This window comes from Orcinus orca, chromosome 5, assembly GCF_937001465.1.
Source record: "Orcinus orca chromosome 5, mOrcOrc1.1, whole genome shotgun sequence".
In the NCBI taxonomy this organism is placed as follows: domain Eukaryota; kingdom Metazoa; phylum Chordata; class Mammalia; order Artiodactyla; family Delphinidae; genus Orcinus; species Orcinus orca.
The window spans coordinates 75,257,728-75,275,725 of NC_064563.1; the positions used below are offsets into that span (position 1 = coordinate 75,257,728).

General features: G+C 34.8%; 1 protein-coding gene across 6 annotated transcripts in view; it reads right to left on the minus strand.

Moving 5' to 3' along the window:
* Positions 1 to 17,998, minus strand: part of ATP13A3 (ATPase 13A3) — an 81,066-nt gene that overhangs the window by 39,760 nt on the left and 23,308 nt on the right. For 5 of the 6 annotated variants that reach the window (XM_033403729.2, XM_049710459.1, XM_049710456.1 and 2 more), the window contains 13 exons: positions 17,244 to 17,342; positions 16,629 to 16,802; positions 15,798 to 15,980; positions 15,425 to 15,495; positions 13,383 to 13,463; positions 12,159 to 12,228; positions 10,046 to 10,180; positions 9,496 to 9,568; positions 7,036 to 7,167; positions 5,558 to 5,737; positions 5,255 to 5,412; positions 4,332 to 4,520; positions 2,675 to 2,736 (listed from right to left, as the gene is read on the minus strand). In XM_033403729.2, coding sequence (XP_033259620.2) covers positions 2,675 to 2,736; positions 4,332 to 4,520; positions 5,255 to 5,412; positions 5,558 to 5,737; positions 7,036 to 7,167; positions 9,496 to 9,568; positions 10,046 to 10,180; positions 12,159 to 12,228; positions 13,383 to 13,463; positions 15,425 to 15,495; positions 15,798 to 15,980; positions 16,629 to 16,802; positions 17,244 to 17,294 — 1,559 coding nt within the window. In that variant the 5' untranslated portion in view covers positions 17,295 to 17,342. The remainder of the gene's footprint in view (positions 1 to 2,674; positions 2,737 to 4,331; positions 4,521 to 5,254; positions 5,413 to 5,557; positions 5,738 to 7,035; positions 7,168 to 9,495; positions 9,569 to 10,045; positions 10,181 to 12,158; positions 12,229 to 13,382; positions 13,464 to 15,424; positions 15,496 to 15,797; positions 15,981 to 16,628; positions 16,803 to 17,243; positions 17,343 to 17,998) is intronic. The other variant, XM_049710458.1, reaches the window with a different exon arrangement.

Below are 17,998 nucleotides of genomic sequence, written 5' to 3' on the forward strand. Positions count from 1 at the left end.
CCCCATTTTACAGATGAGAAAACCAAAGCAGAGTGCTTAAGTGACTTGCCAAGTCACAGCATATAAGTGGCAAAGCAAGGATTCAAACACAAGAGGTCTGGTGTCAGTACCTAAACTCTAAACCATTACGCTACTCAGGATGGCATTTGGGCTTGAATGTATGTTACTGCCTGGCCTAGAAAACCCCAAGTTATGAAAGTAACATTACAGCTTGTCTGGCACCACTGACACTACTTTTGGCCAAAGTCTAAACTCTCTAGAGAGGAGCTCCCACAACACAGCCACAAAGGAGACTCACAGAAAAATCCTGCTAAGGATGAGTCCATAATTTAAAAATGAACCAGGAAACAATTCTCACGACTCAACAGACAAAACAAAGACCGAATTAGAATCCCATAAACTTGAGATAATAGAATGGCAATCTGAAAGAATGCAAAGAAGGCATTTTAAAATTACAGACTTAGAAAAAGAACAAGACACCATGGCGGGGAAAAGGGGAGAGGCAGATTTGGAAAGAACCAAATGAAATTTCTTGTCCAGGGTATGGTTAGGATTCCCAGATGGAGAGAAAACAAAGAATGGGGGAAAAGCCATAATGGAACAGAAAAAGGCTGCAAATTTTCCAGAATTTAGGAAAAGCATGAATCTTTGGAATCTAGAAGCAAAATGAGTACCGCACAAAGAAAAAGATCATGGTAAAACTGCAGAAATCAAGCATAAAGAAGTATTTTTTTAAACAAAGTAGAAAAAAAAATTACTAAAGAAGACTAAGACTTCTCAGTAGCAATAACAAAAGCAGTTAGGAGAAATGGAATAACACCTCCAAGGTGCTGAGGGAACACAGCTGTCAACCTAGGAATCTATACAGTTACACCATCATTCACGAGAGAGAACGAAACAAAGAACTACTAATGAATGTGGTTACGGAAGATGGCAATTTAATCCAGAGGAATGGGATACATGAAGCAACGGTTAGCAAAGGTATCCGTAAACCTAGGTAAATCCTTGCATGCAGACTGTATAAAACCAAAATCATAATCATAAAATGTTATGCAACAAATACATGTAAAAAGGGAGGTGAAAGTAAAAGTAGTGTACAGTGCATGGGTTTTGGGGGTTTAGAAACTAATAAAGACACTCATGGACTTTAGACTCTAAATATGAATATTAATAACTTAAGGACAAGTAGTAAAAGATTAGGATGTATAAATTCTGAGAAAATGAGAGAAATATGAGAAAATGTGTTTGGGAATTGGGGTGAGGGATGGTAGAAATAATTTCAAATATATCTGAAATCACAATAAATGTGAACACGATGGCAATAAATGTGAACGTAAAGACTGAAAAGTAAAGAGATAGAAAAAAAGATATAGGAGGCAAACATCAGGCAAGAGCAAGCTGGTGTAAAACTATACAAATATTAGATGAAACAGAATTTAAGGCAAGATGCATCACTAGAGATAAGTAAGGTCACAATGTGACACGCTATTTACCAAGAAGATGTGACAGCTCTGACATGACATGAACCAAACAATAGTCTCTCAGACTGTATAAACCAAAATCCCACAGACTTTTGAGAGAGAAAAAATAAAAAGTGGCATAGACACAGCTATAGTAGTAAAATTTTTAAGCATCAAAGACAGCAAAAACAAAGTAAAAAGATGAAACAGAGACTGGTGAAATATTTTTAATGTATAGCACTGAAAAAGATGATCACCCAGAAAATACAAAGGACTTCTACCAAGTGAATAAGATAAAGACAAACAACACCATTAAAAAAATTACGATATAAACTGACAATACAGAGAATGCTAAATGACCCTCCTTCCAAAAATGTGAAAATACGCTTAAACTCCAAACAAAGAAACTCTGAACAAAGCCACAATGAAATACCATTTCATATCTATCCATTTGGGAAAATTAGAAGTCTGACAATGGCAAGTTTAGCAAGGATATGGAGCAGCAGGGTCTCTTACCCACTGAGGGAGAGAGTGTAGGTTAGCACCATCACTTAGAGAGCAAGTAGACGGTACCTACTAGAGCTGTGGCCATGCATGTGCGGTATGACCCAGCAGTGAAACTTTTAAGAAGCTGGTTTACTGAAACTCAACCACATGCTCACAGAAGTTGTATGCCTAAGAATTTTAATTGCGACACTGTGAAAGTGGAAGGAAAAAGGGAGAAAAAATGAAACTGTCCCTTAGCTGAAGAACAAATATTACGGTTTAATCACATAACAGCATACTAAACAACAGTTAAGATTAATAAATTGGATCTATACATATCAACATGGATGAATCTTGAAAACAATGTTATAAGGCAAAAAAGCAGCAAAACACATACAGTACATAACAGTTGTGTATATTTATTTATAAACAGATCTTGTTTATGGGTAGATATATATGAAGTAAAAATATAAAAACATGCAAAGATAACAATACAACTTCAAAATGGTGGTAGGGATAGAAAAAGGGATAGGTTAAGACTTTAGCAATATCTGTAATGTTTTAAATCTTTTAGGAGATCTGAAGCAAATATGGCAAAATGTCAACTGTATAATCTTAGTGGTGGGTACATAGCTATAATATTACTTTCTATATGTTTGAATGTTTCATATGTTAAAATATTTATTAAAATTAACTAAAATAAATGATCAAGTCTAGCTAATAATTACCGTGTATTTTCCACTCGTTGAATCCCCCAAAGATCTAAACCATCTTCAGTAAGAGTTCCAGTCTTAAAAAAAAAAAAAAAAAAGCACACATTTACAAAATCATGAAAAGCTATGCTGCAACTACATAATGGAGTACAATACAGTTATAAGATGGGGAGGGGGATAAGTAAGATCTCTGTGCGTGTACTAACAGAGTAACTTGCAGGACAAAAAGTGAGGAAAAGTGTGCAGAACACTCCCTATGGTGTGATTCCTCTTTGTGGGTGGGGCGGGGTAGGGGGAGATATGTGTAGAATAGTATACTTATGTACTTATAGTATTAAATGGTGGAACAATGCACCAATCGACCTATCAATCAATGAAGGATGCCAACACAAGATGGGGAGATTAGGGCATAGGGAGCCAAAAAAGGGAAGAGGAACAAGTTAAATGACATCAAGAGGTGCAATTAGGCAAATTCAGGATATAAATAACCTGGTTTCCTCAATAAGATGACTGGGAAAGAGAGGCAAGAAAAGCAATGGTCACAGATTAATTATAACTAATGAAATCCTTATTTGGATTCTGGCTGAAAACACAAATTGTAAAAATTTGAGATATTTTTGAGAAAGGCAGAGCAACCTGAATATGAATTGGATATTAGGTAATACTAAGGAACTGTTAATTTTCTTAAGTGTAGTAAGCAGTGATAATGGTACTGTGGTAAGTTCTGTTAAAACATTATCTTCTAGAGCTATATACCGAAGTATATGGATGAAATAACATATCTGATGCTGCCACCTTCAAAATGAGGGGATAGTGAAATAAGACTGACAAAATGTTGGTAACTGTTTAAGTTGGATAATGGGCAAACGAGGATTTATTATACTTGCATCTTTTTCTCCACTTCTGTGTCTGCTTAAAAATTTTAAAAACATTTCCAAAAAAGATTAAGCAAAATTTTAAGTAAAATTTTCTGAACAGATTCATATAAAACACAGTCATGGGATATGACTTTTTTTTTCTCTTAATAAAATACATCTCATATTTTTTTCTTTAATAATGAAGATGCACAAAAATCAAATTCTTATCATGTTAGTCACCCAGAAGAGACAGATGGAAAGTTTTCTGACCAAGGTTTAATTCTCTAAACTTTTAGGAAAACTAATTTCAGGTGAGGAAAGAAGAACCCTTTGTAAGAGGCAAGGTATATTTCACACAGGTACAAAATTTGTCATTTTCACATAAAATCATATAATCAGTGTCTTTCATAATTTTGTAACACATTCAATGAAATCATAGAGCAAACACTAAATGTATATACTTTACAGCAATAACATTCCAGTAACTATATCTGTATAGAGCCTATTCTGTTAAAAAAGGTGAAAGAGCAGATAAATTTTACTACTACTACTATAAGGCATAATTCTGGATATGAATGGTAGATCTGGGCAAATAAGCAATATCCAAAGTATTAAAAATTGAAAAAATAATGAGAAGAAATAATACGAAAATGATGCATGTGCCAAATAAGTTAAAAGAGAAAAATGAGAAGAACATTTCTTTTAAAACGCGTGCAAATTAGATGATAAAGAATACAGAAACCATTAATCTAAATACTTTAGACTTACAAAGCTACAAAGTGACCTTTGACAATGATTATTGACATTGAACCAACCTTGTCAAAGCAAACAAGATTCAGTTGTCCACAGATGTTTATCCTTTGGGGACTGATACAGAAAATGCCCACTTTTTTCAGTCTTCTTTGGGCATACACAATGCCAGCAGTCATTGCGGCAGGAAGTGCAGGCGGCACAGTAATTGTAATGATATCAAGAGACTCGATAATTATATCCCCAACTTCTACCTACAGTTAACATAAAAATAAATGTCAGACCCCCAATGTTAAATATTTATTAACCCAATGGGGGTATTTCTTTAGTGAAAAGTCTATAAACCATTTTTAATCTTATATATAATAAGTGTGTATGTATATTCATGTATTAACTATCTATAATTTTTTTCCCTTTAGACATTCTGCAAAATGGAAAGCTCAATGAATTGTCAGTGGACTGTGGGAATGAGCTATTTTTAAAGCTAATTCTTACTTTAATAGCCCCATATACTTCATACACTACATACTTCAAAGTCAACAAATATTATCAGATATTGACTCTTACTACTATGCTAGTCTCTATAGGGGATAGAAAAAAGAAATTTGACAAGGTCCCTTAGAAATACCTTCAATTCAGTAATCACAAATAATTTTAATGCTGTATATACCAGAGGTTAAAAAAAGAAAAAATAAAGCTTTTGGTGAGTATGGGATCACTCCTCCCTTTTTTAAAGTAACCAGAGAGCAAATAAAAGATCATCTAAACCAGAGCTGGTCAAAACTTTCTGCTTTGATGGTGATGCTCTAGATCTGTACCTTCTAACATAATAGCTACAAGTCTCATATGGCTTTTTTTTTAAGTTAAATTCATTTAAATTAAATTAAAATTTTAATTTTTCAGTCTCACTAGCTACATTTCAAATCTTCAAGAGCCACATGTGAATCAAACTAAGAATCAAACTCTATTAAGGGTCCCATGTACATACCTCATTTAAAATGCTATTGATAATAGTGTAGATAAACCCAATGCCAGCCACCGCCACAAGACACAGTAGAAATAAGTAGGCATCTCTGTAGAGTTTAAAATCAGTTGGTTTGGGATACAATATGGAGCGGACAAGCTGTCCTTTGGAAGTACTAAATCCTTTCAAAAAAATTAAAGAATAAAATGATTATATAGTATTTTTATAAGAAAATGAGAATTATCTCTCAAAACAGAATCTCTTATTAAGCATTCGATAGGCTTCAAATGTGCTAAACCATGCAAGACAAGATTAAATATTTTCTACCTGTTCTAACTACTATGGCTTTGACAAGCTCTCCAGTGTAGAAACGAGTTTGAATAACAGTTGTCCCACAAAACAAAGTGTGTCGTCTATGTGTTTCTGGACTATATAATTCATCTCCCATTCCTTTTACGTCCACTGAAGGATTTGGCAAATTAGTCTTTGTCACTGGAACACTCTCTCCTTAAAAAAAAAATCCGTAAGTTAAAGCATAGAAATCAGTATCAAACACACAAATCTTGAGTTGTTAAATATCCTAAATGTTATCATACTGTTGACAACAGTTATTAACAGTTCTCACATGTGAATAACATAGCTTAATCAATTAGCTTTTGGTCTATCAATTTCCTTACCCAGAAATATCAAATTTTGTCTTCCACAATAATTCCTGAAAGTGATCTGTGACTCAAAGGTAATCAGTTGGAAATAACTGTGCCAAGTTTCAAATAAGAAGACGAGGTTGCTACCGTCGCCTCAGCACCTGTTCTGGTATCCCTGAGAACTAACCTAGGAAGCACTCTGCAACCCCAAGCACACACAACATGTGAAGATCCACTCCTAATCCCACCCACTCCCAGACCACAAGCGCGCGCGCGCGCACACACACGCGCACACACACACACCACACACACACGAGTAAGAAGAGAACAAGCATCCGAGCAAGGCAGAGGAGTATGGTAATTCTCTAACAGTAAAAAAGAGCCAAATTCTTTTAACATTAAAATGTAGTGCTCTGTAGCATTCACACTTCTTATGTCAAAGGTGACAGGTGTGTGGGGATATTTATGTGTATGAGTGTGTTTTAAGACTCTTAACAGTTCAAAAATGTATTATATAGGAATCACTTTCTTGCCAGGTTGACTATGACAATTAAAAAATAGTCATGATAAAAAGATATATACACAAAGCTGATTCACTTTGTTATGCAGCAACTAACACAACAATGTAAAGCAATTATACTCCAATAAAGATGTTAAAAAAATGTTCAAAGAAAAAAAATTTTTTAATTAAATTAAATTAAATTTAAAAAAAGATATAAAGCTCTACCTCCAGATTGTGAGTTTCCAAAGGGAAGCTATTTTAAAGTCTATTTCTCCCCAATTTAATAAAAATATCAACTCTTCTAGTCCCACTTTTTGCATATCAAAGTGAGAAGTAAATATGCTGTGGGCAAAGGATTTCTTTCCTCTTCCCTTACTATAAAGCATTTCCTCATGTCAAAAGAATGGACAGAAGAAGGACGAGATATCGTGAACAACAGCATTGTGCTTTAGTATCACAGCTGAGTATAATGCAGAATTTGGTTCCCTCAAAATAAAAAAAAAGAAAATCTTTTCACAAATATCTATCACATTCATGACATTCATGAGTAAAGGACACAAACAGCACAGTTAATTGTGACATAGCTTAATCAACAACTACTTAATCCTAGTATCATTATAAACAACTCATCTGGGTTTTACTCATTTAATTTAGTTTACCTGTTAACATGCTTTCATTTACAATACAAGTACCATTAATAAGTACTGCATCACAAGGCATGACTGTCCCATTTAATGGAATGACCATGACATCTCCTGGCACAAGATCTGTAGAAAAGATCTCTTCGATTTCTGAATTGAAAGAAAGAAAAGTCTGAAAAGAATATTCTTTAACTTGGAATAAGAATACAGCAAACAAAAGATCTATCCAAAGGTCACCTGATCTCAAAAATACATTAAAAATATAATGGAGTTAAATAGAAAAATCCCAATAGATGAAGAGTTTTGACAAATAAGATTATTATTCCTTAAGCTAACAAAGCATGGTGTCTAAATGTGTCAGCTAGTTTGTCCCTGGATAGGACACCAACTGCACAGAGTTGATGCCAAGTCCCCTCTAAGCTAACAGGTAGGTGGGCTTCAACACTCATTACAACGGTGGATGCTCAATCTTAGCTATCAGCCCTATGAGTAAACAGATGATGAATCCACACAGGAGACCCCCTGCAACAGGTAAATAAACTCAGATTTCTGTAATCCCTTGGAAACAGATAAAAGCATTGAAATTTTAGCACTTTCTTTTTTAACAGCATTCTTTTTCTTGTTGCTACTATTTATAATCCATAATGTCTCATTGTTTTCTCAATATTCCTAAAATAGTCCCAAAATATCTTAGATATTATTTTAAATAAATTTATAAAATAAATTAAACTTTGTCATACCTAGTTCATTATTTCCTTAGAAATTTATGTATTATATTCAAGTTAGTTAAACATTTCTTTAATGATCTTCCCAAGTAAAAGGTGGCCTTATATTTGGGCATTCTCTCTCTCTTCCCCTACCCCTAGATTTTATTAAACTATGCTTAGAAGAGACTTACACTAGTTTCTAAGCAAAGATGGGTGAGGAGAAAACTACTGTTTGTGATGTCAGTCTGCAGGACAAATACTCTTCCCTTTCTAAAAAAAGGTAGAAGTAGTTTACTAAGCTATGAGGAAACAACTTTTAAAGAATTCTGATGCTATTTTGCATGTAGTAAGTATAATAATCTTCATTTCTTAATAAGATCCCTTATTTTAAAAACGTGACTCAATGCCTTAATGCCACGTGAAATTCTAACCCTCTTAGGTGCACTGAGAAACTAAATATCAATGATCTGTTGGACTATACAAAGGGGATAAGGAAGCTAAACACTGAGCAGTGCATCTGTCCTAGCATCCCCAGGATCTTCAGCAGCAGCAGAGTGGGGAGAGGAGGAGCACCAATAAGCTACACATCTAAGACTGCAGCTAGGGAGGCAGAAACTATCAGCTAGTACTCTAGCAAGTGACCAGGAAGCGCAAGGAAGAAAGCAACCTGCCAGGCCAACTTGGGTTTACACCTGGATGTAGTATACTGAGCCAAGAGAATGCAGACTGATTTGGTTTTCCTGATCAATCAAAGCGGCTACTGTCTCCAAGGCCCATGATGCTGTGCTGCCTCCCCTTTATCTCCTTTACCTCTTCAATATCTCACCAAACTAACGTGTCCAAAAGATTATCCTTCCCTACAATCCTGCTTCTCCTCCAGTGTTCCCTATTTAATTAAATGACACCAATATCCATGCCCCCAGCCTGACACCACTGTATCACCTTGCATCCAATGAATCATCAAATCTTCTTCAATGCCCACATTTAAGTATCTTTCAAACCCATCTCACCACTCTCCATCTCCACAACCCTCACCCTGATTCATTTCATGCCTTTAATATTAATCCCCTCTAAATAAGTTCGAACATGGCAGCCAGAATGATTTTTTCAAATAGGCAAATATGATCATATCACTCTCCTACTTCAAACTCTTCAATGGCTTTCCACTGCCTTTTGGGAGAGTCCAAATCCCTTAACAAGCCTTAAAAGGCTGTCCACTATCTAGTTGCTGCCACTGAATTGCTTTCAGTTATTACAATGACAAAACTCTCTCTAATACCCAGGCCTCTGGGCACTTAGAACCCTCCTCTATCCCTCTCTCACCCCCACCTTACCACTTTCTCACCTACTTTTTATCTGTCTAATTCAATCACTTAAGAATACCTTTTCAAAGAAGGCATCCCTGACACCTACAGTAAATGAGCTCTAATATCTAACCCTGACTTCTCCCTATCATAGCATTTATCACACGTTACTGTTTCTGTTTATCATGTCTTTCCAACTGGACTGAAGTTCAATGATGGCAAGGACTATGTCCATCCACTGTATCCCAAGAGCCTAGTATAGTATGTGTCACATTATAGAAAAATACAATTTCACATAAATGAAAGAATTTGATACAGAAACATGAGTACAAATCCAAACACACATTTTTATTTCTTATGGAAATAAGTGTATATGTATAATATATTGGGCTTGCTTCACACATTAGGGTTTAGTGGAAATCTTTTTAAATTTACTTTTCCAAGAGTAAACTGAAGTACTTACTTACCTTCATTTACTCTGCAAACTGAAACTCTCACAGTACTGTGAGCTGCCACCATGTCATGCAACATAATGTATTGCTGAATCAGGGAAAAAAAATTTAACTTGTTAATATAAACTAACTCTTCAAGCTATTAGAAAGCAAGGGTAATATAAAATAAGGTAAGCTAAAATAATAAATTCATATCACTCTGCCTTTGAAAAGGTCAAGACCAAAAGATTCAAAGATCATTCAATATTTTAGCTCAAAACATTAGACAAAATAAGAAGCACTTTAATGAGACAGCCCTGAAAACAGCAGAATCAGCCCTCCAATATTCCAGTCTTAGATAAGCAACTATAGATCCTACAGCCTCAAAGCAGTCAAGCGATACATTGACTCTTAAAAAGCAGCTGCCTTCCCCCACCTCAAAAAAGAGGGAAAGGGAGTACATATTCACATAACTAAAGAATAACTGTATGGAGTACTTACGTTATACCAAGCATCATTCTACACACCTTACGTGTTATTACAAAATACAAACACATTTGTGAAACCCATAATAAATTGGACTTACCTTTCTAATGGCATATAGGGAGCTTATAATTGATACTACAGACATAATCACAATGGCTATAGCATAGTAATAGTATTCATCTGTGCTCCACAGTATAACACTGAACAGCTGGAAAATGTAAAATGGGTTGAGAACCTAAAAAACAAGATTTTTAAGTCAAATTGAATGAGATATTTATAAGCATACAGATTTAAGAAATAACCAACAGGATACTTACAGGATAAGCTCTGTAGTATCCTACGGTAACAAGTAACTACCCAAAGAGCAGGGCAAGATGTTACCTTTTTTTTTACCATCAAACTACTAGAGTTTGACTAAATAAGCTTAATTTATTTGCATCCATTTAGGTTCATACCAAACCCAAATACAGATTCAGCTAGAAACAGCTAACACGTGTGAATTTAGCTGTTCTTCATTCTGCTTTAGCAATAAAATACATTTACTTTCAATAATTACTGTGCTGCTAAAGGATACAAAAACTTTTAACCAACTGGAACAAACGTTTACTTATTATGAACTCGAAGCACTAATTTACTTATAAGTCAAAGGTTCACTGGAGTCCAAAGAGAAGACAAACATGAAATAAGTTACAGTTTTGCTTTCTCTAAGGAAATAATTAAGTATTAAAATCTGAATTAAAAAAAAGATAAGGAGTCCTGGCAATGGACTTTGTTTACCCAAATTTTATAGTATTTTACCAATTTCATTAATAACCCCCCAATGTTTTAAAATTGATGCTTCTGTACTTTTTAAAGCACTTTCACATATATAGTCCCATTTTACTTCAATATCAAACGAGATGGGCTTCCCTGGTGGCCCAGTGGCTAAGAATCCGCCTGCCAATGCAGGGGGACACGGGTTCGAGCCCTGGTCCGGGAAGACCCCACATGCCGCGGAGCAACTAAGCCCGTGCGCCACAACTACTCAGCCTGCACTCTAGAGCCCATGAGCCACAACTACTGAAGCCCATGTGTCTAGAGCCCGTGCTCCGCAACAAAAGAATCCATTGCAATGAGAAACCCACACAACGCAATGAAGAGTAGCCCCCGCTCACTGCAACTAAAGAAAGCCCGCGCAGCAACGAAAGACCCAAAGCAGCCATAAATAAATAAATCAAATAAATAAATAAATAAAAGTTCCCTTAAAAAAAAAATCAAATGAGATCATTAAAGGATTTCCTACAATTTTACCAATAAAGGAACAGCAGGGAGAAAGGTCTTCTAATGACCAAAGCTAGTTACTGATGAAGTCACATTATAAACCAGTGTTTCTAATTCCTAATCATTATTACACTTTGCTATGCTCTAAAGCAGCATTATATGGCCACTCTCAGGAACTGACGGAAAACAATCTGTACCTTCTACTAAAAGTATTCACTCAATACAGCTAATTCTATACTTTAGCCCCAAACCAGAAAGACTGGAGAACCCACTCTCCTCGGCAAAACCACTTACTCCTTCCTTTACATGCCTGCAATCCCTCATTCCCCACCGCTTCTACGGCTCTTACAACTGAAGGGTCACCACAGTAACTACTGACATGTATTACTCCTGGGCTAAAGTGCAAGCTCCTCATTGTTACTCATCATGTCATGTTTTTAATTCCAAACTTCTGGCACAATGCCTAGTTCCTAAGAGTGTACCACCTGAAGAAAACATGATTAATCGCTTTTAAAATTAGAAGGAGGGACTTCCCTGGTCGTCCAGTGGTTAAGATTCCACGCTTCCACTGCAGAGGGCACAGGTTTGATCCCTGGTCAGGGAACTAAGATCCCACATGCCACACAGCGCGGCCAAAAAAATTAGCGGGAAAAAAGAAAAGACAGGTGTATACATCTGTAAAATAGGGCAAGGTTTAGATGTGCAACTTCCTGAGAGTAAAAAAACAAAAAACAACAGACTTCAAAAAGAAAAAGATTAGACAAAATAAAAGAGTAATCATGCTCCCAAATTACTGATCTATCAGAGGAATATCTTTCTGCCCTTCCAAGTAAAAAAATAAGCAAAGAGAAGTTAGGAAACAAAACACCAAGGATATCATTACTTAAATCCTGGCTCTTTTCAAATGGCAAACCTATTGATCACAAATGTTGAGACAAGTACAATTGTCTTACCTCCTTAATTAGAAGCTTAAAAACTGAAGGCACTTTCACAGCAATTTCATTTACTCCATAAAGCAATTTTCTGTAACAGGAAAATACAATAATAATAATATTACATTATATTATATCATAATAACAATTTAGGGAAGGCATTGCATTAGATAAGGCTCAAACCACCGACTGCTCCTTAAATCCAGAACTTAAACGTTCATGTTTCTAAACAGTTGTCTTCTACAATTTAAACTCTCTATCTACAGTATTTAAATCAATGTAGTCCATACTGGATAACTATACTGTTATCACTTTATCTTTTTGTGTGACAAGTACCTTTCCCACTAGTCTATAATAACCGTATCAACAAAAGACTTTCTTTTCCACCCATGAACAAAATACATCTCAACAATTTTGAATTGCAATTAATTTTTGCAAGAGACTACGTAAGTAAATTTGAGGGGTCCTGTACTATTTTTCTAATAAGAATACTGTATTAAAAATGTTTATTTCAGAACATTATACATTTGGCTTTTTTTAATGCTTAAGTTGCTTAAAACCTTCCACTTAAATTCCTTATAATAGTACTTCCTATATGATACATTAATTCTTGCCTTTTATGAAGCAGAAGCCTGAATGAATGAATTTATATTCCAACCCTTTGAAAGAACATGCTATAGGAGTACAAGAAAATTTCTAGTGTAGTTGAAAAAGGCATTTATCTCTACGATATGTAATACACTGGTATACTTTTATACTTTAGCAAAGAATAACACTATAAGAAGGATTATGTCTCCCAATTTACAAATTTTCATTGTGGTAAATTTGAGCTCATGCTTACAATTCCCAACATTTCAGTAAATCTAAGATTTGAATTGTAAGACATTCCATGATTTTATGTACTATCAAGAAAGACAAAAATGCTGTCAAGTAAAGGATGACACTCCACCTACTGTATGACACACCCTCCTTATAGAGATGTTAAAATGCAGGGAAGTGTGCACCTTAGAACTGATGAAATACAGTATATTATCAGGGATATTCACTTCAAAATCAGCTTCAACATTTTTATAATTCTTAAACTGAGAGACAATGTTACCCAAATAAAATATCAATAAGTTGTCATCTACTATAATACTTAAATACCTGTTAATATTACAACTATATGGTAAAAGGGTAGACTATATATACTACTTTATTTAGGAATTTTGATAATAGGTCTAACTTTAGTTGGATAAAAATTACCTGTAGGCATGCATCCCCTTTGTCAGTCCTGCACTATGCTTTTCATAAATTGACGTACAAGAAACACCTTCATCCAGTCCCCTAAATAAATCCAAAGTTTTTACTTTAAACAAAGTTTAAAATATCCATATTTCTCAATGCCTCATTTTTCTATATTCCTGGTTTTTAAAGTGTGACTTCCTTACAAATAGAAACCCCTAACAAAAACTGAGATATGGATGACAATTTTTAAATCTCCAATTCCTAAGATAAAACAATAATGAAAGGTCTAAGTCTCAAATATGGCAACTTCTAAATTATCCAATGTGTCACATATAAGATGACTCTCAATACTCAAGCTTATGTAACAATATTATTATCCTTTAAGTCTGTGCCAAAGTTTTAAGAGCTAATAATTAATAAAATTAAAGTATGACTAACTCAAGAATTCCAAACTAAAGATGAAAAAGGTTTTACTTTTTATCTAGTTTTCCCTCTTCAATTTTTAAGCTTCACTCTAAGAAGTCCTACTCATTTTTCTTTCTACAAAAGCATCAATCTAAATCCTTCCCTCATCTAATACATACTGAGAAGAGAAGTGCTGAATCTGTATGAGTCACAGCAATGTCTAAAATCTGTAACAATTAAAACTGGGATTCAACTAGCATATCTACTTTCCACCACAAATGTCTTAATTATGCTTATTTTAACTGAGATGCTATTCAGAAAAACTCTAAAGAGAATATAACACATCATTTAACTCCAATCCTTTTCTACTTTTTTCGGATAGAAAAACCAAGCCCCATGATTAGCTGCTATCACTGGGATAAGTTTAAATTCTACAAGTTGGTATGGTTGGCAAAGGCTACACAGCAAATATGTTTGACTCTTTTTTCCCACTGAGATTGATTACTTCTCCAAAGGTAGCAGGGATCAGCTCCAAGTCAAAATTTTTTTAAAAAACAAAATGACAGTTTATAGGCAGTGTTCTATAAAGAAATCAATGGTTCTTAACTAGGAATGGTCTTCAGAAGTAGGCATGTGGAATTGCCCTGCTCCATTCCAGAATATACCAATTCTTTAGTGTCTGAGGAACAAAATCCAGGCATGAACATTTTAAATGTTCACAAGGTGATTCTTTTTTTATTGCTAATATTAAGAATTCCTTTGCCACTCTCAAGCAACGATACTTAACGAGTGTTTATAATAATCACTTTAACAGCAATAAAAATAGAATCCTAGGTAATTTAGTACTTATATCATTTGAAGCCTCCACAAAAAATAAATTTTAAAGGATTATTCCAATATGTCCTACCCAAGGCTTAACTTGTTTGATGATGTCCCATCTTTATCCACATATTAAAGTGAAATTTATGTTTGTCTATCACTCCATCCCTCAAGTACAAGTGGATGCAACTGTCAGGAAATTGAGAGGTGATAATTCAGATACTCTGACAGGCTAAAAGGTACACTCGAAATTCACTTTGAGGTGAACCCTCAAAAAGAAAAAGAACTGAAAGACTAAAAGGTATACTCAGGGCTTCCCCGGTGGCGCAGTGGTTGAGAGTCCACCTGCCAATGCAGGGGACACGGGTTCGTGCCTCGGTCCAGGAAGATCCCACATGCCGCGGAGTGGCTGGGCCCATGAGCCATGGCCGCGGAGCCTGCGCGTCCGGAGCCTGTGCTCCGCAACGGGAGAGGCCACAACAGTGAGAGGCCCGCATACCACAAAAATATAAATAAATAAATAAATAAATAAATAAATAAATAAAGGTATACTCAAAATTCACTTTAGATGAATCCTCAAAAAGGACTCAGACTGGATTTTGGGAGCATACTGCTTCTAACTTTTATGTAAGTTTTGCCAAGGTACAAGCTGCAGATAGGATTTATTCTAAAATGGTTAGTAAGTATTCAAATAACACCAAGGAGTTATTAATGAACAAGTGAATGAAAGTTATGTAACAAAAACCTCTTCAATTTTATGTAACACTAAAATGAATTCTTCTCTAGCTAAAACATTATCAAGATACTCATAATCCAAACAAAAGAAAAATACGTACTTTAAGAAAACAAAATTGTGAAGGGTATCATTCCAGAAGTATTTTACACTATGGTGGGTGAAATAACGAATCTGTAGAACATACATAAAGGTTATATCAAAAAGCATTATTATCACTTGTTAACAATTAAGTTTACTAACACAAATTTAGCATATAATGTAACAACTATTAAAATTAAAGCAATCACATGTGACATGTAATCTATTTCTTCTAGTAAATAACTAAACTGTTATATACAATGATAAATAGGCATTTTATATGCATATAATCTCAAACAAAAAAACTGCAAGTACAAAATTATAGACTATCCGTAATAGTATAAAATGTAACAATTCTGGTTCTTAAAGGAACTTTGAGACTATGATCACAATACCTGTTGTGATTGAGGCTGTGAATATTTATTCATCTCAAGCCTATTCTCTTCAGCCAGATTTTCAGTTAAGTGAACTGCATGGCCATTTGAAACCTTATTAGCCATAGATTTGGGGCTTGAAAATGGGGGAGTTTCCAGAGAAAGAAAGCGAATTTTTGCACAAAACCACATTCTGAATTCATCCTTAGAAGAGAAAGGAATAAGGATAAAGAGTCAATTATGCATATTACATAACCATATATATTTGGTTTCCATTCTTTACACGATATATTATTTACTTATCTCTAATTGAGAAAGTCTCACTTTCCACTCACTAAATGTTAAACCATTTCGAAATACGAAGATGCATAAATTCAAACATGAAGTGCTTTCAACTGCTCACCATTTTATATGTCATACTTCACTGAGAGGATCTCATAAAAGATCATAATTTCTTAATTTATCCAACTATATACTGAGACTAGATATTAAAGCCTCTTATAAAATGCTTCCAATTAGGATTTTAAAACAAATCCTAGGGTACAACAGCATCGCACAGTAGAAGAGATCTGGGATACAGTCCTGTCAAGAGACCTTGATAGACCAACCACTGATCCAATCTCTCAGTGCATCAAGAACTATAAAAAAGGGTAGATGTGATCATTTTTAAGATTCCTTTAAAGTCTAATCACTGGGATAATAGTCACTTCAAACACAGATGCTTTAGAAATACTAGGATTAGTATTCCTCATTGTATCCTAGCAGTGATGCTCTCTTCATATTTTATTTTGAATACACACAAAGACATTTTACTCCTCAAATAATCAGCTACAAGTAAACACGTGGACTTACAGTAGTCCTCAGCAGCACCACTTCACAGTCTTTAACTGCAGCTCTAATGCAGGTTGCCTTTACCCGCCACTCGGGCATCCAATAGAGGAGCAGGAGAAGAAAGCCGCCAGTACACACCACTCCGAGAGAAACTATGGCAAGCTTCCAGCGACACAAATTATAGCCATAAATCTCCTGCATGGACATAGTGATTACACATCAAGTGACATGAGAGGTAAATTTCAAAGTGAGAACCCTATCTTTCCCCCCACATACCACCAACAAAGACTTGAGTTTTATTAAGCTGACTTTAAACATTTTTTATAAATGGAAAATTAGAAATTTTGCATTTGGGATATATTTAAGCATTAGCTAATGTAACTTCTTAAATTATCAAATGAAAAAACATATCTCTTTCCTCTAAGTTTTAACAGTTCACAAGTGAAACAGGAACTATACTGGAACCAGAGGTGTTACATAATCACAACTCAAAAACACAGTCAGAAAGACGACAGCACACTGATTTAGCTGTTGTTTTATTGTATTTTAGTTTAGCAGTTTTTTAAATATACTTTTCTACTTCCCTAGAAATATAAATTCTTCACACTTTATAAGTATATTATAAAAGCTGGTTACCATTTCATCTTCTTGACCCTGGTTGATAGTCTTTCTTTCTTCTTTGTCCATATCTACAGTGGTTGGAAAGGTCTTGTGCTTCAGAACAACTGAAGATAACTGAGGGAAAGAGGAACAAATATTAGAACATTATCTTGTATCTTGGTAGACTATATCTGATACTAACTTCATACTACCAGATTTCTTGTTTTGATACAAGTTTAACTGATATTTAAGCAGTCATTAAAGTGCTGATTCTCGTGACATTTTCAATGGTGTGCCAGTTCTTGAAACTGCCTGGCTTACTACTATCACAAAGCTTGGCATATTTCATTAATTAATTTATACTAGCACTAGCCTTGCTACAAAGCCATTTAAATTCTGAGAGAAACCATTTCTACAGACTCTTCCTTTTTCATTCCCCAGACTCATCTACTGAGCACCTATCACATGTATGGCAATTGCTGGGTTAATCTCTAAGGCATGTGTACCTCTATTGGAGACCACTCAACTGACTATGTCATTCTGATGCCAAGTCCACTGAGCAATCTTATTGTTCCTGACTACCCATAATGCCTGTGTAGGAAAAAATTCATTGAGCCCACTGACAAAAATCTTTTTCCTGTATTAAAAAACAGATTAAATTCAAATATTAGACATTCAGCCACACATTAAAGAGAGTTGCAAAATGTAAAACAATGCCAGTTTTCTCGGGTTTTTTTTGCTTCTGGAAAATATATATATTTTTGGAAAATATGTTACTTAACATGTAGTAT